We start from the raw sequence: 23,664 nt of genomic DNA on the forward strand, positions 1-23,664 counted from the left end.
AGACCCGTGGTGAGTTTTGGGGTTAAGGGGTATTAGTAAGTGATGGTTTGAGGGGCGGTTCGGAAGTATGCGAGCGTGTTGGAGATGGTGGTTTGGATAGTAGTTGAATGGCCGTTCAAGGTCGAGATTGTTCGTTCTTATTATAGACCTGCTTGGTGATTGGAGGGAGTTGTTGCTCTGCAAGCAGAGACAGTGACAGCTTGTCCGCGTCTTTTCTCGTCCTCGTTGATGGGAGTGCTGCTTGTCCTCTCCTTGGCCACCGACGGACTCTAGCTGCTGTTGCCATCCTCTGTGCTGGAAGGCAGAAAGCCCTTCCGACATGTCTACGGCAGTAAACGATGTGGCTTTGGGAGGTTCGTGCCGCACGCAGGAGAGTGGGCCATGAGGCTTGTATTTGTATCTGTCCTTGTCATCTTGTGAATGCATCTTCACCAGAGTTCGAAGTTCAGCATAGTTTTCATCGGGTTTCCTATAAGCAACGGAAGGGACTGCTGTAAGCTTGAAACGGCCCAGACTCCTGCTCAGTTCGCAGGACTCTGTCGTGATCGAGACAGTTCCACCGAGTAGCGCAAACATGATTGGAAAGGGTTTTCGGTTGTCTCCCAACATTACAAAGCTGGTTGTTGTCCCCTTCAAAAGGCCACGCCTGCATCACCTGTCATGCACGATGCGGGCTGTCATCAGACATGCTTGCTATTATCTCTATCGTAGCTGTCTGTCTCCGGCTTCGTCCGGCTTCGTCCGCCCTCGTCCTCGTCCGTCTCTATCTATGCCAGTCATACACGTGAAACTCTTACAAGTACAAGCCCTCGGGCTCGCTCTCCTGCTTCGTGCGCAGGACTCTCTCCCTGGCAGACCGGAAGTCAGCCATCTGCACACGCATACGGCGCTCGCGCAGGGCGAGCAGACCGGCCTCGGAGCAAATGGCCTTGATGTCGGCACCGGAGAGATCGTCCTTCTGTGAGATAAACTCCTCGAGGTCGACGTCGTCGTTGAGCGACATCTTGGAGGTGTGCAGCGTGAAGATCTTGCGCTTGGTGTTCTGGTCGGGGTTCTCGAAGAGAATCTTTCGGTCGATACGTCCGGGACGGATAAGGGCAGGGTCGAGAGTCTCGATCTTGTTGGTAGCCATGATGACCTTGACGTCACCACGGTCGTCGAAACCGTCGAGCTGGTTCAGAAGCTCCAGCATGGTTCTCTGGACTTCACGCTCACCTCCAGATGTCGAGTCGTAACGCTTCGTGCCAATAGCATCGATCTCGTCAATGAAGACGATGGAGGGGGCGTTCTCGCCGGCGACCTAATGATGTTAGTAATATGACAGTAGTAGAGAGTGATTGTGCGTACCTGGAAGAGTTGGCGAACGAGACGGGGACCGTCACCGAGGTACTTCTGGATAAGCTCACTTCCGACTATACGCAGGAAGGTGGCCGAAGTCTGGTTGGCGACTGCCTTGGCGAGCAAGGTCTTTCCGGTACCGGGAGCACCGTAGAGAATGACACCCTTGGGCGGCTTGATACCCATCTCCTCGTAGAGCTCGGGGTGCAGCAAGGGCAACTCGACCGACTCTCTGACTTCCTGGATCTGTGTCTCCAAACCACCAATGTCGGCGTATGACTCTGTGGGTGCCTTGTCTAGCTTCATGACACTGACGAGAGGGTCGGCGTCATCGGTCAAGACACCAACGATGCTGACGCTCTTATGGTGAAGCAGGACACTGGCACCAGGCTCAAGCAGATCCTTGTCGACGAAGCTCATGATGCTAACATAGTACTCGGGGCCAGTAGTACTGCTGACGATGGCGTGGTCGTCATCAATCATCTCCTCGAGCGTGCCGACACCCATTGGGCTACCACGCATGTCATCGACCCGGCCACGCTCGTCGGCGAGACGGTCGACATCACCCTCGGGGCCGACGGCAGCTCCTTCCTTAGCCGCCTTGGCCTTGCGGAGACGCTCCTGGTTCTCGACGTACTCCTCCTCGAGGATGAGATGGTCGTGGATTCGTTGCATTCGCAGCAAGCGGAGCTTGCATCTGCTCGTGGGGAAGACGGCCGGGAGCTTGGCCGCAGCGCTGGTGCCGGCGGCCTTTCTCTTCTTGCGGCCGACTCTGGTGGTAGGGCGTGGGGGAGGCTCGTACTTGGGCTTCTCCTTCTATAGAGACGTCAGTTACATTGATGCTTTGAAGGCGTTGTTCGATGGGTTGGTTAGCTGCGTCTGTCTGCGTACCTTCTTGTCCTTGTCGTCCTTGCCGTCGCCTCCCCCACCCATTCCACTCTGGTTCTGTCCCATGGCGTCTCTCTAGCCGTCGTCCGTCGTCTCTGTAGCTGTTATGTGTGTCTCGTGTGTGAATAAACGCAAAAATTGGACGGCGTGGTGGTGGTGGTGGGAGCTTGTGATGATGATGGAGTTGAGTGGATGCAGCCGACCAGGCCAGGGTAGAGGTCGACGTGCGAGGCTGCTACTGCTTGCGTCTTGCGTAGGTAAGCACGTTTGTGGCCGTACCTGCCTCGTACCTTGAGCACAGACCCTCTACAGCAGGCGCCAGAGGAACGCGCACCTCAGCTTCCCTCCCTCGGGCTATCCCTCTTCCGGAAGGAGCACTCCGAGGTCACGTGCCTCTGCTCTGCTTAGTCACCTCCAAACCTCAAAGTGGTAGGCGGGACCCGAACGGACTTGCTCCACGTCCCTCGGCGCCGGCTTCTCCACTTTTAAGGCGGCCGCAGGGCTGGTACCCAAACCTGACCGACGCTTGCTACTTTGTAGACGGTCCTTACTGACGTATCTTAACTTCCATTCATTGTAGTGCTTCTTCAATGGATCTACGAGCTGCTGAATCTATTGACTGATCTTCGTCATTCTTTCTGTCCTCGTTGTCCTTGTTCTTGTCGTCCATCATTGTCGTCCGTCGTCGTCGTCGTCCGTCGCCGTCGTCCGTCTTCGTCTTCCTCGCCGTTCTTGTCGCCCTTGTTGTCCTTTCTCTTGTCGTCCATCATCGCCTGTTATGACATCTTTATCACAGCACCTCTATCTTTATTTCCTCACCTTACTTGCCCCTCTCTCTACTTGCCCTTCTCTGAATATACCTCACCCTCTACTTACCTCCACCCCTACCTACTTCTCCTTTTGATTACCTCTTCCTCTGCCTACCTCGCCCAATCATCCTCCCCGATATCTACGCAGTCGTGACGGCACGCTCTATCCCCCAAAAGCCTATGCGCTCTGTGCACATCACCTGCAACTTCCCACCTGACGCTCAAGTCCACCATCCAAGCCGGCCTGCCCGGTTCTTAGCCTTTCGGCAACTCCATGCTTGCCATCGCGATTTAGCGTTTTGGTATCAGGGCAACTAACCCAGCGAATCGTTTTACGCCTGAACTCTCGGAGCCTCGCCACGGGGGCGTCGATGAGCTCGCATGACGTCGAAGGGCGGGACAAATGAAGCGATTTTTCCCCCTCAGGGTTACGGAAGATAGATCCACGAGAGTCACGAGGCAAACAAAGTTTTGTGGACTGGCCATAAAATTTGCAAATTCCGACTAAAGATCCAGCACCTCTTTAGCCAGGACTTCAAATTGGTTGATAATAAAAGACCGCCTGTGTATCATACCTTGCTTTTTCTGAATTTCCACAATCAACTGATCCTCAAGTCACTCACAACACTATGTCTCGTCAAAGATATCGAACCGCACAATGGGAAGGACAACCTCCTCCGATTGAGCAGCGTCCGTGGTGGAACGTCCGACATCCGACTGCAGAGAAGTCCCCCCACGGTCACAACAAAGACACTCCCTTCCTGTGGATGATTTCCTCCAACCATGTGGCTCCAGGCTTCGATCACCCATCCATGCAGCAGTACTCGCCGTGGTGTCTGCTTCTCAGATTCATGCTGATGGACCTTCCACATCAGATTGTGCATGACACAAGCCTTCGGTCGTGGGCCGACCATCTCGTCCCACAAAACAAAGCAGCCCTCCACCGCCCTTCTAATGTTGCTCCCTATGGCAAGCAACAGCAGAGATGGGGCCGCCGGTTTCTATTTTCACCACCGGCCTCCGGCCAATCTCACGAAAGCGACGGGAAATGGCTGGTTGTTGCTTATCTCTGGGGGGAGAGCAAGGAGTGGCTAGAAACTGTGGATATAGGGGAGCTCGTTGCGTCTTCGCATTGTATTTGGTAAGAAAAAGCAAGTTCTAATGGTAAAACAAGGTTGACTGACATTTCCAGCCAAAAGTTTCATGAAAGGTTGCTTGACTCCCACTCAGGTACCAAACAATGTCAGGATTGGTACAAGATGTCTGAACATCGGCGCATATCGGCTGGACATTCGATCACGCTAGTCGATCTCCTGCGTACAAAACCAAAGTCTTACGCGGAGAAGAGGGAACGGGTCGGCACAGAGCCTAGAATTTTCTCCGATCAACTCAGAGCGTACATCAACGCATTCTGCGACATTATGGATAGCGGCGGAAGGCAAAAGCCTAATCCAACTGCCCAAAAGCTATCTGAAAGAGAAGCTGAAGTACGTTCCGAGGCTCTGTGTCAAGGTAAAATTCCCCCTGAAAGGGAAGTTGTGAGACATGTCGAAGCCGTCGATCTCGATCAAACACGGTCTGAAAGGCGCGTTGAGGGAGATGTTCCAAGTTTCACGTTTGCGATTCAGATCACTCCGAGATATTAGCCAGTCGTGTACGACGATGAACTCTTGTGGTTGCTTCGCAAGGCTGATGTTAGTGGGATTTATCAAGGCCTCAATCATGCTACGAGGTATTTGTTACGCGTAAAAGCGCTTCTTTAACAGCCAGTAAAGGCATCGTGGAATTATTAGCAAACTGTTAAAGTCTCGGAGATGCGTTCAACAAAATTAAACATTAAATGCTACTTTCTTATGGATTTACGTCTTATATTCTTTACAACTATCATCGTTACTGCTGTTCGCACTGCTGCTGTCATTACTGGTATTATTATTATTATTGTTATTATTGTTGTCTAATCCTTGTCTGTGATCATTAGTCGTCATCGGTCTTGTTGTCATTATCGCTTCTAGTTATATTGTTCTCTGAATTGCTTACCCAGAAGCCCATGTCATAATTCTTGGGCGAATCGATGCCACGGTGTCTACAGCCCCTTCATATTTTACGACTCCATTCTCATTCATGTTAGAGTATGCCTCTGGGAATCGCTAAACAATCCCATTCGTTGAACCAATTTTCAAGGGGCAAGAAGAAGCCTCATATCATCGAAGCTGATAGATCAAGTAAACAATCCAAGAGGTCTTCGGCTACATTACTATACAGGCTCCATCGGCGGTCTGAGTTTGGCTCTCAGGCTTCTCAACCACGACGGCCTCGTCTTCAAAAAACTCTTTCATATGAGCTTCATCAGCTGTCGGAGCGATGGCCTCATCCTCAGAAGACTCATTGACAGGAGCCTCGTCAACTATCACGTATGACGGGTCTCTCGCACACGGACACGACCCCGGCCGCTGTCGCTTCTCATTAAGAACCTGGCATTCCTTATCCCTCAATTTCCCGAGGTTTTGGTGGATTGATGCAAGCTTCCCCGCCGACGCCGCCGTCGCAAAGGCCGCAAAATCTTCGTCATCAACTGGCTCATCGACCACCTCAAGCGACTTGCCATCCTTAGATAACGTCTCCTGGTAGACCAGGTCCCAGTGATGAAGGAGGAGATTGTCTGGGCCCCTTTCTTCAACCCGGTGGTGAACATCGTGCCTGGGGCTAAGGTTAGTCGAGTTCCCTACGTGTCGGATCAGAGATGCGGACGGGAGTGGCTTACCGTATGACTGTCGAAAAGGCTGCCAGGCGTCTGATGTCCACGCTATCTACCCAGTCTTGGCTCTCTCCCCATACGTGGGCAGCTATGAGCCAATTGCCAACGCATTCGAGGCTGCCAACCCCAGCCAGGTCATAAGAGTAATGGGGTGCTACGTCTGTGAACACATATCGGCGGCCCCATTTCTGGTCAAGCTCGTCCGTGGGGCTGTTCAGAGGCTGGCGAACCAGCGAGTCTGGCACTACATGCTCCTCTTCGTCCCACGATTCTAAAGTGCCGTCGGCCTTTTGCTGATGCGGGTCAACCAGCATGGATATGAGTAAGAGGCGCCAAGGTGAGTACTGCGGCTGGTTCTGGTAGCCCGGAGCGACGTGGTAGGATGAAACTTTCCATTTGAAAGGGCTCTCTGTTTGGTCTTTGATGTAGGAATCTAGGATACGCCAGTATGTAGGACGATTTGAGGGAGGAAGACTACGGCCTTGACCTTCCACGGTCTGAGTTGCTGAACGGGACATGCTGGCGATGATGATACCAGATGAGGATATTGAATGAATTTGGGAGGTGCCAACAAAGTGATCCTTCACGACTGCCGACTGCTTAAATATTGACCGACAAGCCACCCAGGTCGTGGGGTCACAAACTTCGCAGCAGACCGCAATGGTGGGCTTGAATTTTCAGCCCACACACGGTCTCCGAAAGCCTCAACCGTCAATATTTGGCCACACAACCTTGGGGCGAACGGCAATTGAATAAAACTTGGAATCAGGTGAAAGTCATAAATGCAGGCATCTCATTGAGGAAACATGCGGGCATCTTGATCACCAAACAGTTGAAGGGACATCACCCGGATACACCATATATTTGTGACAATACGGCATCTGATTTTAGCTTTAGCAGCCGACAAAAACATATGTGGGCATTACTAAATATGCACGATATTGCAGCTGGATCAGTGGCAGTAATTCTGTGAATAAAAAAGCCAAACGATTAGGGCCCTAGTACTAAGTACATTGAGGAGAGATGGATACCGTGTCGTATGCATAGAGGCACTCGAAATTCAGTTTTGCCTCTTGCTATGGTAGGATTTTGAGATTCCAAAATCAGCTACTTGGCCTAGATATCTGAGAGAAAATCACTGAGTTCTAACTTCAGCCATTCTTCTCAGTCCATTTACGATTTGTTTATAGTCTCTCATTATTCCCCTTGTCCCTTTGTCCCGTGATCTTTATTGTCACTTCTTTTATCTAGCATTTAGGAATATTCATCTAACAAGACAAAGCAAAAAGGTCTGTTCATTTGACATATCAATCTTCACTGATTCGTTAAATATAGCAGCCCAATCACCATCAACCCTCAGCACTCAGCTCTGTGCAGTACATAATAATTGGCTGCAATAAGACGTTCAAACATGACAGCACCAGTGACATATGCTCCAGAACCCCTCCGAACCCCACAGACCCGTTCCAGGTCTTCCCCTCCAGCGGGTGCAAGGGCGCTAATGTTAGTGCCGGTCCGCACGGACCTTTCCAGCATCATCTTTCTGAGGGGCACGTCCGCCTTCCATCTTTCCACCCTCCCGCTTTGCAGAACGACCAGACCCAAACACTTCAGTGCGCCTCACTTGACCTCACCACCTTTTAACTGCGAATCCCCACTAGGAATCTTTGAGGGAGGACAACGACAGGAGTGAGAGACAGCATTAACATCAACAACAGCAGTTCAAACAACCCATTCCATCATCAGACAACCAAGCCACCCACCATGTCGAGCCCAAAGGAGAGGCGAATCCTCAAGGAGCTGAACGACATCAGGAGCGACCAGGACAACTCTGGCGTCTTCGCCCAGCCGATTCAGGAGAACAATCTGTTGCACCTGAAGGGCACCTTCCCCGCGCCCCCCGACACCCCCTACGCTGGCGGCCAGTACACGGTCGATATCAAGATCCCAGACAGCTACCCGTTCAAGTCGCCCATCATCAAGTTCGACACCAAGATATGGCACCCCAACGTCAGCTCCCAGACCGTAGGTCTTCCCTCTCATCCCCTTCGTGGCATCAGCTGACAACATCTCCCACCAGGGTGCAATCTGCCTCGACACCCTCGGCTCCGGCTGGTCCCCCGTCCAGACGATCAAGACGGCCCTCCTCTCCCTCCGCATGCTCCTCGAGTTCCCGAACCCCAAAGACCCGCAAGACGCCGAGGTCGCCAAGATGATGCTCGAGAACCCCGAGGCCTTCGCGAAGAAGGCGCACGAGTGGGCCGTCCTGCACGCCGGCGCGCCCCCGAAGGACTTTGACACGACAAAGTACCGCCAGGAGGTGGCCGTAACCAAGGGCGACGACTCCCAAAGGTGGGTTGCCATTGGTCGTGCAGCGATCTGCAGGAAGGATATCCGACTGACAGTGGAAAAACAGGTACATGGGCTTCAACAAGGACCTCGTCGACCGCTTCGTGAACATGGGCTTTGAAGTCGACGCCGTTGTCGAGGCCTTCGTCTTCGTGGGTATCGACCGCAACGGCGGGGAGGACTACGAGCTGGAGGAAGCGTATATGGGCGATATCACTGCTCGGCTCCTCGGCGAACAATGATCCCTGTGATTCCGAAAACAGCGACATCACATCACATCATCACTGAAGGGGGAAGCATCACATTGAACAGGAATGGATTATGTCGAGAGGGGGGGATTGCATCGAACAGGGAGTCACATTAAACATTATAGAATCAGGGCGGGTCGGGCATCGAATATGGCTGGCGAGCGGACGGGGAGGGGGCCGGATCTTGCTTTTTTTCACGCACAAGAGGGGAGAGGACTGTGCCACGACGCATGGACTCGGCATACATATTCAATTTTTTTTACGAGGCTGCCGGATTGTCTGTCTCCCCAAACTTCATGGCGGCACGACGAACACGCAGCTTCCGTTGCGCACGTTTCGAAGGGCGGCCCCGGGGTTGAGGCGGGAATAGGCAAACGGCCGGAGTGCTCTCCCTCCATCAGACATTGGTTAAAAGTCACCAGAGACTTCTGTTTCTTACCTGCATCACGGACATGGCGTTAAAGGAGGAGGGAGTTTACAGTTGGAACCGCATGCAGACCTTACAGTCGTCTTTTAGTTTCTCGCTTCTCCGAATTTCAAGCTTTACGTTTACAAAGTAGAGCATTGTCAAATCTATCGTGCAAATGAGATCGGAGACCAAATTCCCCGCAAGCGAATGTACGGAATGTAGCATTCAGCGCTTCGAGGTTCGTCAGGTCACATTCCCCGATTACGGATCCTCCACAAGGTCAGGCAAAGCTGTTTGAGGTGTCTGCCAAATGCCTGCATCCATTGATCCGGCGTCTGCTCGCCCCATATTTCTACCTGCGTCGGGCCGGCCCAGGCGTGATTGTTTCCCCTCGGGGTTCGGAGACGGACGACCCCTGGCACTCCCCTCCACCCCCGGTATGGGGAGTCGTACGACGGGACGAATTAGATGCGGGAGGGGGGCGGTTTTGTGTAGCAGTCGGCAAGTACGCCATAGCAGAAATACATATAAGGCACGTCCACGATACACGGCGCACGCGAGGAAAAAACTGGAGCATTTCCTCTAATTCTTTCTTGAATTTCCCTCCCTGCCCAGCGTTGCCGAATTCCAGTCTATCGAGTTTCGTGGTGGGAGAAGCGGCGCGGCGGCAAACATCTCGACGACGTACACACATACGACACACGATGCAGGAAAATCGCCTCGTTTCCTCCACGCCCGGATGAGCGCGCCTTGGGCACCGCGTCGGCGGACTGCTACCACGCTTCAAACAGGTCTCTTTAACATGTTACATACACAGGTTCACTTAGTATTTTCCTCCTCTTCTTTACGGTTTCGCCCACGCAGGAGGTGATGGTTTCATCGAGAGTTCTGAACGTCGAGCGATTTACAGGAGGTCGCGGCGGACGAACTCGTCGTACAGGGCCTTGCCGAGGCCGGCGGGGGAGGGCTCGACGATGACGCCGGCGGACTTGAGGGCGGAGATCTTGGAGTCGGCACCGCCCTTGCCGCCGGAGACGATGGCACCGGCGTGACCCATGCGGCGGCCGGGGGGCGCGGAGATACCGGCGATGAAGGAGACGACGGGCTTGCCACCGTTGACGGTGTTGTTGGCGCGGAGGAAGTCGGCGGCGTCCTCCTCGGCGGAACCACCGATCTCGCCGATCATGATGATGCCGTCGGTCTCCTCGTCCTTGAGGAAGACGTTGAGGCAGTCGATGAAGTTGGTGCCGGAGAAGGGGTCACCGCCGATGCCGACGACGAGGGACTGGCCGAGGCCGGCCTGGGTGGTCTGGTTGACGGCCTCGTAGGTCAGGGTGCCGGAGCGGGAGACGATACCGATGCGGCCGCGCTTGTGGATGAAGCCGGGCATGATGCCGATCTTGCACTGGCCGGGGGCGATGATGCCGGGGCAGTTGGGGCCGACGAGGCGGGTCTTGGATTGCGTCTTGAGCATGTTGGTGATGCGGACCATGTCTGTCGAGGTGAGTGTGAGCTTATCGGAGCTTGCTGGTGGGGAAGCTTCGGGGTGTGATGCGAGGTGAGTATGGCGACGTACCATGCTGGGGGATACCCTCAGTAATGCAGACAACGAGAGGGATCTCGGCGGCGATGGCCTCCTCGATACCGGCGGCGGCCAGAGGGGGGCTGTGTGCTGGGGTGTCAACTCGGTTCTCTTGATATGTTCAAGTAAGCTTCTTTCGCGACGTGATGACGTACGGGACGAAGATGGCGGTGGCAGTAGCGCCAGTCTCCTTGACGGCCTCGCTGACGTTGCCGAAGACGGGGAGACCGAGGTGCTCCTGGCCGGCCTTCTTGGGGTTCGTTCCACCGACGACCTTGGTGCCTACACGGGTGGGGGAGAAAAGATATCAGCCTCGGAGATTGTCTTTATAGACGCGCGGGATGCGCAATTGCGGTTCGGAAATAGCATCGCGTACCGTAGTCGATGGCCTGTTGCGCGTGGAAGCTATCGCGAGGGAGATACGTGTTAGCCAGCTTGCCCACACAATTGCTGCTGCGTCCTGATATCGCCAGCTGGCCGAGCCAGGGGCCGCGGGCGTCGGACAAAGATAACACCACTTACGTTCCTTGCTTGCCGGTGAAGCCCTGGAAGAGGACCTTGGTCTCGCCGTTGATGCGCAGGTTGTCGATGGTCTTGGTGTAAGGGCCGGCGGCGGCGCTGTAGGACCGTCTGGCGGCCTGGTTCAGCAGCTTGCCTGCCGGGCGCATCTGTCTCGAGAAGGACTGCATGCTGGGCGTCTGTGTGGTTGCGTGTGGGAAGTGCGTTTAAAGGAGAAGGAAAGGATGCGCAGCACAAAACGGTGTGGCGCAATTAAAGAGACCGAGTCGGTGGGGGGCGGTGGGAGGACGGAGGATGGAGGGGAGAGTGGCCGAGGAGAGCGAGATGCTGCAAAGTTGGAGTATCTCGGTAAGGTAGGTATCGTAAAAAGAGACAGGACAGGAGGAGCTGCAGCAATTCACGTCACTTTCCGAAAAGAAGGGTCGAACTGGCACCAAGCAAAACTTGAACCGAGCTCTTTCGAGACAATCGGGTCTGCAGCGCGAGCCACGGGGCCTGCAGCCCGGGAAAACCCGCACCAGTCGGCCACTCAGGATGTTCCGGCCGGGCCAATAACCGGCTACAGATTGGGGCACGGTCAGCACCCCACGGCCTCTGACGTGTGGCGGTGCGTTTGCTGTCAAGGTGTGGCTGATTACCCCACCATCCCACGCCAGCGGCCTGCATTTGACGGTCCCTCCAAAATTTCCCAGAAGTGAGGGACAGCGACTAGAGGTGACTCCAGCTCTTTGACCTTGCGTAGATTGACATTGCAAACAACAAAACCCACGACGAGCTGGACGAAACTAGACCCCCGAAAATTGCTGATCGAAACGAAACTTCCATCTAACTACCCACATCACCCTCCATCATGGCGACCGCGACCGCCACCGTCACCAAGACGCGGACCTCTAATGTCAACCTGCCCCCCGAGAACGAGCGCTTCCTGCGATGCTGCGCAGACATCGCCAACGCCCTGATCGAGGACCATGAGGCCGTCCGCGATCCCAAGAAGCCCCAGAGAGATCTGAACCTCAACTCCCTGCGCAACAAGTTTGCGCGCAAGCACAAGCTCGCCAACATCCCGCCCTTGACAGCCATCATCGCGGCCATTCCCGAGCACTACAAGAAGTACATTCTACCGAAGCTCATTGCGAAGCCAATCCGTGGGTCTCTCTTACTCCCCACGGCAAGACTCAGACTTACACATCTCAGGCACATCATCTGGTATCGCCGTCGTTGCCGTCATGTGCAAGCCTCACAGGTGTCCGCACATCGCCTACACCGGCAACATCTGCGTCTACTGCCCAGGCGGCCCCGACTCCGACTTTGAGTACAGCACACAATCCTACACCGGATACGAGCCGACATCGATGCGCGCCATTCGAGCACGATACGACCCCTTCGAGCAGGCACGCGGCCGCGTCGACCAGCTCAAGTCCCTCGGCCACTCCGTCGACAAGGTCGAGTACATCATCATGGGCGGCACCTTCATGTCCCTGCCGGTCTCTTACAGAGAAGACTTCATCGCACAGCTGCACAACGCTCTGAGCGGCTACCAGACGTCGAACGTGGACGAGGCAGTGGAGGCCAGCGAGATGAGCAACATCAAGTGCGTCGGCATCACGATCGAGACGAGACCAGACTACTGCTGGCAGCCCCACTTGACCGACATGCTGCGGTACGGATGCACGAGACTGGAGATTGGAGTGCAGTCGCTTTACGAGGACGTTGCGAGAGACACAAATCGCGGCCACACGGTTGCTGCCGTCGCCGAGACCTTCTGCCTCGCCAAGGACGCTGGATTCAAGGTCGTCAGCCACATGATGCCCGACCTGCCGAACGTGGGCATGGAGAGAGACCTGGACCAGTTTAGGGAGTACTTTGAGAGTCCCGCCTTCCGAACGGACGGCCTCAAGATTTACCCGACGCTTGTTATCAGAGGCACAGGTCTCTACGAGCTGTGGCGCACAGGACGTTACCAGAATTACACACCAAACGGGCTCATCGATTTAGTCGCGAGGATATTGGCATTGATCCCGCCATGGACCCGTATCTACCGTGTCCAGCGAGATATCCCTATGCCCCTGGTTACCTCCGGCGTTGAGAACGGCAACCTCCGCGAGTTGGCGCTGGCGAGGATGAAGGACTTCGGCACCACATGTCGAGACGTGAGGACGCGCGAGGTGGGCGTGAACGAGGTGAAGAACAAGATCCGGCCGAATCAGATTGAGCTGGTGCGACGAGACTACACGGCCAACGGCGGCTGGGAGACGTTCCTCGCCTATGAGGACCCGAAGCAGGACATCCTCGTGGCCCTGCTGCGTCTGCGCAAGTGTACCGAGAAGTACACCTACCGCGAGGAGCTCGTCGGCCAGCCGACCAGTCTCGTGAGAGAGCTGCACGTGTACGGTACAGCGGTGCCGGTGCACGCGCGCGACCCGAAGAAGTTCCAGCACCAGGGATTCGGCACGCTCCTCATGGAGGAGGCGGAGAGGATAGCGAGGGACGAGCATGGCAGTGAGAAGATTAGTGTCATTTCTGGTGTTGGTGTGAGGAGTTACTACGCCAAGCTTGGGTATTGGCTTGACGGGCCGTATATGAGCAAGTGGCTCGACGGTCGACCCGGACCGGACCAGGCTTGAGCGGAGGCTTGCTGCAGCTAAGACCGAATTCTGGCGGGTATCGGAGGCTTATATCGACGGAGGACGTCGGCCGGCACTGAGAGAGTCGCAAATGGATATGGAAGCCATGTGCAGCAGGCCCGTTCATAAGCACGCCGTCTCCGCCGTGGTATGCATAGAGAGGAACTGAACCACACCGGCGGGCCTCATTCTGCAGCCTGCGACTTGGGAAGCTTTGCGTACTCCTCCAGCTTCTTCTCGAAATCAGCCAGCGCTAGCAAGACCTCAGGAACCGCAAGCTCATCCAGCGCGCGCGTCTCTGTGTCCGTCATGGGACGAAGCACATAGCTAGAAACCTCCTCCCTGTCGCGCCCCTCAGGCCGGCCAATGCCAACCGATATCCTCGCCCACCTCGCACCCTCGTAGTCTGACTTTTTCAGGTTCCTGTTGATGCTCTTGACGCCATTGTGGCCCCTGTGACTGCTTAACCACTTGCGCAGCCGGACGTCGCCCAGGCCCAGCTCGAGGTCGTCGTGGACGACGACGAGATGCAGCAGGTCGACGCGGCCACCCATGCGGCGCAGCTCGCGCTCGAAGGCGCGCTTGACGAAGCCGCCTGACACATTCATCTGCGTGGGCGACTGCAGGAGGGAGTAGCGCTCGCCGATGGAGGCCTGGCAGCCCTTGCCGTTGTTGAAGTCGGTTGTCCTGGAGAAGGCGGGCTGGGCGGGGAGGTAGGTCTGCAGGTGCTTGAGGATGCGGTGGCCGGCGGAGTGGAGGGTGTCGGTGTAGGGGCGCGGGTTACCGAGGGAGATGAGGAGGATGCGGGCGGCGGCTTGTTTTGGGGCCGCCATCGTGTGCGTCGGCTGCGGTGTGGGTGGGAGGTGATGGTTGTTCGGGTTCGGGTTCGGGGATTTTGGAGATTTTTGGGTGACGGTTGGAGCTTGAAGAATTGGAGGTTGCGATTGGAGGTGGGGGCCGCGTTGCATAAGGCTGCATAAGAAGGAACCTAAGGTGTTGTGCACAAGCTTCGTGGTTCCTGGATGAGTTATGTAAGCGAGGGATAGTTCAGTTGCTGGTGACAACTCTGCACTTTGAAAAGGAAGCTGACACCATCACCAGGAGCTACTGACAGCACAAAGGAAAAGGTGAAACGGTACTAGATAAATGCCTGGGCAACCAAGAGTCTGGAGTCTGGAAGAACAAATAGTTTGGATGAGCAATGGACACAGGGGATTTGCTTTCTCAGCTGTTACATGGGACTGTAGGATAAGGGACTGTGGGATGAGAAGAAAGTATCTTCCCACGTGCAATTCCCCTCACAATGAAGTAAAGAGAAAGCAGTCGAGATAATCTGAAGTTGGAGACACTTTCAACTGAAGCTGGCTCCTTCATTTGCTGATCTTTGAAGTGATTCACATTCAGCCCTGTTAAGCATAAAAAAGCAGCCCAACCAGAGTGGACCCGGCAAAGCGGCACTTGCGGCCAGCGCTGCGCCACAGCTCACCCGGCACGGGCTAGGCACACCACAGCACCTGTTGGAGGGGCCAAGGCCGCTAAGGACGTGGCGCAGTCTGAGCCTCTGTCGCTGACGTCGGTTTTCCCGCTTGTTGCTGCCCACTGTTACACTGCACTGCACTGTACTGTCTTCCATTGTCGTTGGGTTTCCCCAGCCTGAGTTTGAGTGATTCGTCCGCGCAATCAAAACCACCAAAGCCGCCCTTCCCCTTCACCTACAACAAACCTTCAGACGACGAAACAAACTCCCACCCTCACAGGACGCACGCACCTACCACGAAACAGAGATACCCGACGACGACACGCGAGAATTAATACCTCAGCAGAACGAGCACAACTCCCCGATTGGCATTTTGTGTTTTTTTTTTAGTGGATTTGCCTGAGTGAGAGGAAACCGGCAAGATGTCGTGGGCAGGTACGCATTACGCCACTCGCGAAACCGAACGAAACCAAACCCCTCCCCTGCAGAGGGACCGCGAAACACACAATGGGCAGGAGCAAAGGCTGACGGGCTGCAGGATTCAAGAAGAATGTCAACCGCGCGACGACGCAGGTGATGATGAAGACGGGTTCGTCATCCAACGGCATTCCCCCCCGACCATCGGTTCTGACGCTTGGCAGGGCATGTGGAGAAGACGAACGACCGAGACTACGAGGTTGAGGAAAGGTGAGCACGGCACACACGCGACCCGTCCGACCGAGACCGAATTGCTGATCGTGCATTCCCTTTTCAACAGACGATTCAGAACCATGGAGGCCGCATCGTTACGGCTGCAGAAGGAGGCGAAGGGATACCTTGATTCGTTGCGAGGTGAGTTGCGTGTCGCCAAGAAGGACGGTGACTGGTTAGGCTGACGGATTGAAGCCATGACGGCGTCCCAGATGCGCATCGCCGAGACGATAGATGCGTTCTACGGCGACTCGGGCGCCAAGGACGGCGTGAGCAGGAGTTACAAGCAGGCCGTGGAGGATCTCGACGCCGAGACGATCAAGGCGCTCGACGGACCGTACCAGTACGTTCTTGCGGCTCCCCGTCTGCGAAGTCCAGCGACTGACGAAACCACAGACAAGCCGTCCTCGAACCCATCTCCCGTTTCTGCGCATACTTTCCCGACGTAAACGAGTGTACGTGCTCACTACCCCCACCACCATCACGACGGCCAACCTACTGACACCATAACCCCGCAGGCATTAAGAAGCGCGGCCACAAGCTCCTCGACTACGACGCCCTCCGCGCCAAGGTCAAGAAGCTGGTCGAGAAGCCCGACAAGGACGTGACGAAGCTGCCGCGCGCCGAGAAGGAGATGGAGATGGCCAAGGCGGCGTACGAGCAGCTCAACGAGCAGCTGTCGACGGAGCTGCCGCAGCTCATCGACCTGCGCGTGCCGTACCTCGACCCGTCATTCGAGGCGCTCGTCAAGATCCAGCTGCGCTTCTGCGCCGAGGCGTACAGCCGCATGGCGCAGGTGCAGCAGTACCTTGACGCCGACACGAGAGAGCAGTACGCGCAGGGACAACTGGACCAGCGGGTCGAGCAGGTGTTGCAGGAGATTCGGGAGCTGAGCATCAGCGGCACGGTATGAGTTTGCGGCCAGGCTGCTCTGGGGACGTTTTCATGTGGTAATGGCGGTTCACGGCCGGAAATGGGATTCGGGGGGTTTTCATTAATAGAGGATGGCTCCTAGACCTGTGTCACGACTGAGGCGGGGTGTGTCTCCTGCCCCTTTTTCTCTCATGTATGAAAAATGACTTTTCTTAATTATGGGTATCATTGCTTTTTCCGTTGCTCATCTCATCGAGCCCTAGTCTTCATCTCTATGCCGTTGTCGTAATGCTGGCATCCGTCTTCATAGTCTTGTTACTCAGACTAGATGCTCATGAACCTGACTTTCATCCTCTACACCACTCCGCGGCGCCCTCCCACCCCTGACTCCTCATCATCAACTCCACACCTCTAGCCTTCGCGTCACGCACCATGAGCTCCTAGCCCTTGACCCCGTTCTGCGCGCCAAACAGGTCGCTCAGGCTCAGCTTCCTCCCGATGGCCTGCATCGCGGGGCCGAGCTGCTCCTCCTGGGGCGGCAGCTGTTGTGAGGCGCCGCTCTCCTGGAATACGCGGACCTGCTTCAGCGTCTCGTCGATCATGGCGGCGTTCATGACGCGGGTGTCGTCCTTGTCGGCGTGGATCCAGATGCCCATGACCTTGTTCTCCTCGGCGTCGCCGCGCAGGCGGAAGATGTAGATCTCGTCCATGACCTCGAAGTCGGCGACGTCGCCGAGGTCGAGGATGACGTTCTCGAGGCCGCGGCGGTTGAGGACGAAGATGCAGGCGCGCGGGGCCGGGGGGACGCCTGGCGGGGAGGGGAGGGGGTCCTGCATGCAGAGGAAGTAGGTGCCCTCGATGCCGGTCTTGTCCCAGCCGGGCAGGGAGGGGTTGAAGGTGTAGACGACGGCGTTGGCGGCGATGGAGAGGGTGGCGTTGATGGAGGGGAGGTAGCGACGCAGGACGGAGAGGTTGAGGTCGGTGTTTGTGCGGTGGAGGAGGGCCGGGTTCGGGTCCGGGACGGGGTGGGTGTCGAGGTAGTGCGCGGCGTCGGATTCGTAGTCGGACTGGACGGGGCGCGGGCCGGTGGAGGGGTGGCGGTTGTGGCCGCGTTTGCGGGGGGTTTGGCGGGACATTTTGTGTTGTCTGGTGGTGGTGATGGTGTTTGGTGACAGAATCGCGAGGTGTGAAGGAGCGGTTCGTAAGGCTGCGAGCACCTTGGATGAGGTCAGTTCTGAGGTGGGTCCGGCAGCCTTATCGTGTGGCTGGATCATCTTATCGCAGCTCACTCACCCCGCCAATGCCGGCTGTGGCAGTGCATCGTGACCCCCAAAAATTTGGGCACTGGCCACTGAGGAAAGGGAGCGAGGGAGGGATGCACGTCACTGATGCCACCCACCGAAAAGTACCCGACTCGCCCTGCCGCCCCGAGTCACAGACACTGGACTGTCACTGCTACGTATTGTCACTGCAGAACAAGATCCCTGGGCACATCTTCTCGTGCTTCAACCGTTCCGTCAGTCTAGACCCTTTCTCTCCTCTCCCACATTTCTTTCCCATAAGGTACCTATATTGAAGTGCTCTCGATACCATCACCAACACCACAGCTTCGCAGCCGCCTCGTCCGGTCTCGGTACCTATCCTGGGGCCAGCTCCCGTCCCGTCCTCCGGCCTCCCTTCCCCCAACGCATAATTCTCACCATCCTGGTCCGTGACCTCACTTACGACGACTCTGCACCGAAAATACGAACATCATGCGCCGGACGACTCCGGCCTGATCGACCACCATCCAATCCCAACCCACACGAACGCTCCCGAGCCCACCGGCGCAGCCGCTGCCCCCCCCATATCCGCATCCAAAACCCCTACCTAACGTCTTTCTCCAAGTTCAAAAACTGCTCTGAGTACACACAAAGGCACCGCAAGCCTCGCCCTCCGCGATGGCGCCCTCCGACACCATCCCCTCGACGACCTCCGACCCCGTCGACCTCACCTCGACGCCCCAGTCCCTCGCCCGTGCCGTCTTCGCCCGCCGCGCAGAGTACGTCCGCCCGCACCGCATCCGCGTCAAGATCGGCACCTGGAACGTCGCCGCGTGCCCCGGCACCGACAAGGACCTCGCGAGCTGGTTCGTGGACGGGTACGGGCTCGATGCGGCCCTGTCACGGCTGAATGTGGGCGATGGCGAGACCGTCGAGACGAACCCGCCCATCCCTCCCACGCCGACGCTTGACACCAAGCTCGCCGCTGAAGATGACAATGAGGTGGCTGAGAGCTCTTCGAACCCAAAGTCTCCCACGTCGACGACGTCGAATCCAAAGTCTCCAATCTCGAATTCGAACCCAAAGTCACCAGTCCCGGCCGCGGCTACGGCCACCCAGCCGGACGCCGTGCACGTGGTCGGAGGCGACAAGATCGGGCTGTACGTGCTCGGCCTGCAGGAGATTGTCGACCTGAACATGGCGAGGGACTACATGAACCGGATGTACTCCGACCCGGGGCCCATAAACAAGTGGAAGGACGCTTTAGAAGCGGCCATGCCGCCCGGCTACGAGCTGGTGGCGGCAGAGCAAATGTCAGGCTTGTGCCTCCTCGCGTACGCATCTCCGGAGGTCGCTCCGACCATCAGCAACGTGAGCACTGTCTCTGTGGGCACGGGATTGTTTGGATATCTCGGCAATAAGGGCGCAGTGACTACGAGAATGCTGCTGGGCGAGACGACGCGCATGGTATTTGTCAACTGCCACCTTGCTAGCGGCGCGGAGCAAACGTACCTTGACCGTAGACTCTGGGATGTTGGGCAGATTATGTCACGGACACAATTCGACCCGATCAACCTGGCCGGGGAGAACGACGCAGAGCCGGAGAAGATTGGCGACGAGGACTTTGCGTTTTGGCTTGGTGATCTAAACTTTAGGGTAGACGGGCTTCCTGGAAACGATATTCGACGGCTGTTGCTGCTGCATACTCGTGGAGAATACGACTTAGATAAACGGGGGCGCAAGGTCATTGCGGGCGGCGAAGTGCTGGTGGTTAAGAGCTCCAAGAGTGGCAAGGCGGAGGATAGCGACGATGATACGTCCACTATCGAAACGACGCTCTCGTCGGAGCCCAGTGAGCACGACTCGGCGAGCTCGTTGCCGGATCCTGACGAGTTTCTGCCGGACCCGAGCGATGACCCTGCTTCATTGCAGGCCACGCTGGATTCCCTGCTGCCGCACGACCAGCTCCGGAGGATTATCCAGGAGAAAAAGGCCTTCCACGACGGTTGGCGGGAAGGGCCGATTACGTTTTTGCCGTCTTATAAATACGATGTTGGGACCATAAGTCTATTTGACTCGAGCGAGAAGCAGAGGGCCCCAAGCTGGTGTGATCGCATTCTGTACCGCACACGGAAGGACAGGGAGGAGTACGAGCAGCAGGTCAAGGATGCCGAGGAAGCGAAGAAGAAAGATGAGGAGATGACGGCACAGGGGCTTGATCATGCGACTGACGATGAGAGCGTCCTGTTCGACTACGACCCAGATGCGGACGGTGAAGAGCCTCCGCCGACTGGCGAAGCTGGCGTCGACTACGATGAGTACGACGAGGATGACAACGAGCCGGAGGAAGTTGTCACGAAAGAAGGCTTCACTGATAGGATACAGTTGGACATTTACACCTCACATCAACGGATCATCTCCTCGGACCACAAGCCCATCATTTCCGTCTTCACACTTGACTACGACGCCGTAGTGCCCGACTTGAAAGCGAAGGTCCACGCCGAGGTTGCAAAGGAGCTGGACCGGGCCGAAAACGAGGGACGGCCGCTCATCACAGTCATTCTGGACAACCACGACCTCCAGGCCAAGGATGACACGGGGGCGGTGGATATCGGCGAGGCCGTGGACTTTGGCGACATTGGATATCGCAGCAGGCATTCTGCCACGCTGACCCTCGCGAACACCGGGCGCGTCCCTGCCAAGTTTGCTTTTGTCGAGACGCCCACCATCGAGGACGACTCTGATTCGTCCAGTTCGCCGTCATGGCTCAGAACATCTTTCAAACGGGCCGACGTTGAAGACGGAGAACAACCGGACCTCGGTAGTGAGGTAACACTCGAACCAGGGGAGACAATCAGCGCCGTCTTGGAGGTGCACGTCAGCGACATGTCTCATGTGCGGGCCCTCAACGACGGCCGCTCATCGCTGGAAGACATCCTCGTCCTCCGCGTGGAAGACGGCAGGGACCACTTCATCCCCGTCCGCGCCTCCTGGCTTCCGACATGCTTCGGCAGATCGATCGACGAACTCATCCGCATTCCGGACGGAGGAAACCGCAAGTTCGTCAGGTCACGGGTCCCCAACGGCTCAGGCTCGATCCCTTATGATCTCGACGTCCATTGCGCGGCCCCTAAGGAGCTCTTCAAACTCACCGAGGCCGTCGAAGTGATGACCTCCCGCGCCATCGCCGACGCAAATATGATTGAGGAGCATCTCATCCCAGGCGACAAGCCCGGCTGGCCGTTCGACGACACGGCATGGTTGTTCAAGGATAGAGACGCCCGCGACGCGCAGGTGCTTGCGCTTATCGAGGCCCTCGACACAGACCAGCCCCTCGTCGACGCCCTCCCCGTTGAGACGCCCTCCCTGCACCGCCTCGAGGTCATCGCCGAGGTCCTCCTCCTCTTCCTGTCAGGGCTCACGGACGGCATCATCACCGCATCCCTCTGGGCCAAGATCGAGGTCGCCATTCCGCAGGTCGCCACGACCTCCCGCCCCGCTCCCGAGATCGAGGACGACAAGACCGCCGTTCTCGACATCCTCGCCACCGCGCCGAACCACAACATCGCCTTCGTGTTCCTGACGGCGACGCTGTCCAAGGTCGTCTCGGAGCTCGCGCCGATATCGAGGTCCGAGGTTGAAGCGCTGACGATGCCGAAGCCCAACCGGCGGAGTCTGAGCTTCAGGCGGCTGACGGGCGGGAATGCGGCGGCGGAGGCGGCGCTGGCGAGGCGGCGCACGAGGGAGAGGAGGGTCGCGGAGGTTTGTGGGAGAGCGGTTTGTAGGGTTGGCGTGCCGGCTGCGGCGAAGGAGAGGAAGGCTGTGGAGGAGAGGGTCAGGGGGGTTTTGGAGATTTTCGTGAGGAGGCCGTTGGAGGAGGGGTGAGCGGCGTTGAATTAGGTAGATGAATGGAAGTTTGGTTTGAGTAAGAGCACTTACCTGTCACGGCGGTACCTGTTATGCGGATGTGGTGTCCGTGTCGACGTCGTCTCCGTCTTCGTCTCCGTCTCCGTGTTCGTGGTTGTATTCGTCTTGGACACCTTCGTGAGCACGCATCATGCTGCTCAGACAGAGGATCCAGAGTTTGGCTGCTGATAGCCCGATGGTAGAGTAAAGCCCAGTTTTGTCGTACAAGGCGGGTAGAGGTTTTCATGGTCCCCTGCCTGCTATGTAGATAGACATGAGGGCGGACAACTATTCATATTAGGTCTAGTAGTCTGTTTTATCTTAGTAATTTTATTATCTCTATCGTCCCTGTTGTGACTGTCTCTATACCTCTCTCCCTTTCCCTACTCCTGTTATTAGTAGCGTGCTATCTCTACTAATACTCTCTACGAGTTTTTCACCTAACCTTAACATAAGTATATATAACCTGCTAATATGAAGCCTAGGTGGTTTAGTTTAGCTAAGTAACTAACAACAGCTTTGTAATTTATTTATTAATTCATGAAACTTCGTAGGTTTACGTGCCTTACAAGGCGCGCTGTTAGCAGTTAAAGGGGTCTCTGAGAGCGCTAAGCTAAACCAGTCTTGTTTCCTCACCTCACTGCAATGCCAACTTTTTATTCCGCCTCGTCCCAAAGTAGCCTACATCAAGCGTAACTTGATCCGCAAGGTACGATAAGTCAATACTCTTGACGTCTGACTTCTCTTCCGCAAAGAATCGCGCTACCCTCTTGGCAGTCCACTTGGGATTCTCATCCGCTGTCTCAACATTAGCATTATCCACAGAATTCTAGGAATCACTCACGAATCCAGTGTCCCGCCTTCGGAACGATTTCAACTTGCAGGTTGGATGAAATCGGCTCGTAAGCGTTACGTAAGTCCGACTCAGACCCTAAGCTTGCCTCGCCGCCTAGGCCCAAGACCGGCACTTCCAACTTGAGACGACCCAGCGATGACTTGAAGAATTTTGAATCATCAAAGACTGTACCGGTAGAGAAAGGACCGAGCATGGCCCGAAGAAAACCGGGTTTCGAGATCGTGCTGGCGAATCTGTTGATTGTCTCTTCGCTAAAGCTCTCGGCACCCGAGTAGCTTCCATGATAGAAGTACCATTGCAGAAACTGCTTCTCCTTACCCGACATGAGAAACTCGGCCAGATCGGTGACCTGGAAAAACGCAAGTTGCCAGTTCTGGTATAAGTCCCAAAAAGGAGCCGGCGTCGCGATCTGCTCGTACCCGAAGCCTGGAAGGGCGTACTCTGCCAAAGCGAGACGCTCGACCAAGCCAGGATGCTGGATTGCTAGCGCCGTCGCCATTCCAACACCCTTGTCATGGGCCAAGACGTAAGCGGAAGTGATGTTGAGAAAGTCCAGAACGCCTTTGAGATCCGCCGCGGATGCTGTTGCGCTGTAGTTCCCATCGGGAGGGATGCTCGAGTCACCCGCGCCGCGGTTGTCTGGCGCGATCACGGTGTAGTTTTGGGCAAGGATTGGCCCGATGAACTGCCACGTCAAGCTGTGTTGAGGGTTCCCGTGGACGAGGAGGACGGGTGGTCCGACGCCGGCGTAGCGGAAGTGGATGCTGACGTCTTCCAGTGCGACTCGGCCGTGTTCCCATGTGTCGAAATCAGGCACAGCTGCCAGTGCGAAAGAAGCCACGGAAGCGAAGGCAAGATAGACAGCCCGCATGTTTGACAATATGTTACTGTATGGAGAGGGAAACTGGCTCCTCCATATTCTAGCTCGGTATCTGAGGCTGTCTTATACAACACGTTCGATATTTAATTGCAGTCAGTCATCAATTGATATCCTATTGGGCTTACAAACATTATGCAGCCATCACCTGATCAGCAGATTTCTCATTAAGCGTCCAAACAGTATGCAGTCATCAATTGAT

At 56.1% G+C, this 23,664-nt stretch overlaps 9 protein-coding genes and 1 pseudogene across 10 annotated transcripts; 4 read left to right on the forward strand and 6 right to left on the reverse strand.

Moving 5' to 3' along the window:
* Positions 1-793: 793 nt before the first annotated feature.
* Positions 794-2,292, reverse strand: GCG54_00012774 (26S proteasome regulatory subunit 4-like; the record flags this gene model as incomplete). The annotated part of the gene is made up of 3 exons (XM_045412644.1): positions 794-1,300; positions 1,348-2,154; positions 2,230-2,292. The coding sequence occupies 3 exons, from the start codon at positions 2,290-2,292 to the stop codon at positions 794-796; spliced, it is 1,377 nt and encodes a 458-aa protein (XP_045268650.1).
* A 2,989-nt stretch (positions 2,293-5,281) lies between these two features.
* Positions 5,282-6,308, reverse strand: GCG54_00012775 (uncharacterized protein; the record flags this gene model as incomplete). The annotated part of the gene is made up of 2 exons (XM_045412645.1): positions 5,282-5,732; positions 5,797-6,308. The coding sequence occupies 2 exons, from the start codon at positions 6,306-6,308 to the stop codon at positions 5,282-5,284; spliced, it is 963 nt and encodes a 320-aa protein (XP_045268651.1).
* Positions 6,309-7,554: 1,246 nt separating this feature from the next.
* On the forward strand, positions 7,555-8,381 carry GCG54_00012776 (annotated as a pseudogene). The gene is made up of 2 exons: positions 7,555-8,142; positions 8,207-8,381. Coding segments are annotated over exons 1-2 (763 nt in total).
* A 1,319-nt stretch (positions 8,382-9,700) lies between these two features.
* GCG54_00012777 (Succinate--CoA ligase [ADP-forming] subunit alpha) lies at positions 9,701-11,067 on the reverse strand (the record flags this gene model as incomplete). Its single annotated transcript, XM_045412646.1, has 5 exons — positions 9,701-10,290; positions 10,373-10,461; positions 10,534-10,660; positions 10,755-10,831; positions 10,901-11,067. The coding sequence occupies 5 exons, from the start codon at positions 11,065-11,067 to the stop codon at positions 9,701-9,703; spliced, it is 1,050 nt and encodes a 349-aa protein (XP_045268652.1).
* Positions 11,068-11,747: 680 nt separating this feature from the next.
* On the forward strand, positions 11,748-13,521 carry GCG54_00012778 (Elongator complex protein 3; the record flags this gene model as incomplete). Its single annotated transcript, XM_045412647.1, has 2 exons — positions 11,748-12,042; positions 12,092-13,521. The coding sequence occupies 2 exons, from the start codon at positions 11,748-11,750 to the stop codon at positions 13,519-13,521; spliced, it is 1,725 nt and encodes a 574-aa protein (XP_045268653.1).
* A 185-nt stretch (positions 13,522-13,706) lies between these two features.
* On the reverse strand, positions 13,707-14,354 carry GCG54_00012779 (Peptidyl-tRNA hydrolase; the record flags this gene model as incomplete). The annotated part of the gene is made up of 1 exon (XM_045412648.1): positions 13,707-14,354. One exon carries the CDS (start codon positions 14,352-14,354, stop codon positions 13,707-13,709), a length of 648 nt encoding a protein of 215 aa, XP_045268654.1.
* Positions 14,355-15,538: 1,184 nt separating this feature from the next.
* On the forward strand, positions 15,539-16,601 carry GCG54_00012780 (Protein hob3; the record flags this gene model as incomplete). The annotated part of the gene is made up of 6 exons (XM_045412649.1): positions 15,539-15,587; positions 15,640-15,685; positions 15,756-15,829; positions 15,884-16,031; positions 16,085-16,143; positions 16,207-16,601. Coding segments are annotated over 6 exons (771 nt in total), but the record flags the coding sequence as incomplete, so codon positions are not given.
* A 400-nt stretch (positions 16,602-17,001) lies between these two features.
* On the reverse strand, positions 17,002-17,697 carry GCG54_00012781 (uncharacterized protein; the record flags this gene model as incomplete). The annotated part of the gene is made up of 1 exon (XM_045412650.1): positions 17,002-17,697. The coding sequence occupies one exon, from the start codon at positions 17,695-17,697 to the stop codon at positions 17,002-17,004; it is 696 nt and encodes a 231-aa protein (XP_045268656.1).
* Positions 17,698-18,501: 804 nt separating this feature from the next.
* Positions 18,502-21,708, forward strand: GCG54_00012782 (Type II inositol 1 4 5-trisphosphate 5-phosphatase; the record flags this gene model as incomplete). Its single annotated transcript, XM_045412651.1, has 1 exon — positions 18,502-21,708. One exon carries the CDS (start codon positions 18,502-18,504, stop codon positions 21,706-21,708), a length of 3,207 nt encoding a protein of 1,068 aa, XP_045268657.1.
* Positions 21,709-22,366: 658 nt separating this feature from the next.
* GCG54_00012783 (Soluble epoxide hydrolase) lies at positions 22,367-23,456 on the reverse strand (the record flags this gene model as incomplete). Its single annotated transcript, XM_045412652.1, has 2 exons — positions 22,367-22,527; positions 22,574-23,456. The coding sequence occupies 2 exons, from the start codon at positions 23,454-23,456 to the stop codon at positions 22,367-22,369; spliced, it is 1,044 nt and encodes a 347-aa protein (XP_045268658.1).
* Positions 23,457-23,664: the final 208 nt, after the last annotated feature.

Source organism: Colletotrichum gloeosporioides (genome assembly GCF_011800055.1).
Source record: "Colletotrichum gloeosporioides strain Lc1 chromosome Unknown consensus_16, whole genome shotgun sequence".
In the NCBI taxonomy this organism is placed as follows: domain Eukaryota; kingdom Fungi; phylum Ascomycota; class Sordariomycetes; order Glomerellales; family Glomerellaceae; genus Colletotrichum; species Colletotrichum gloeosporioides.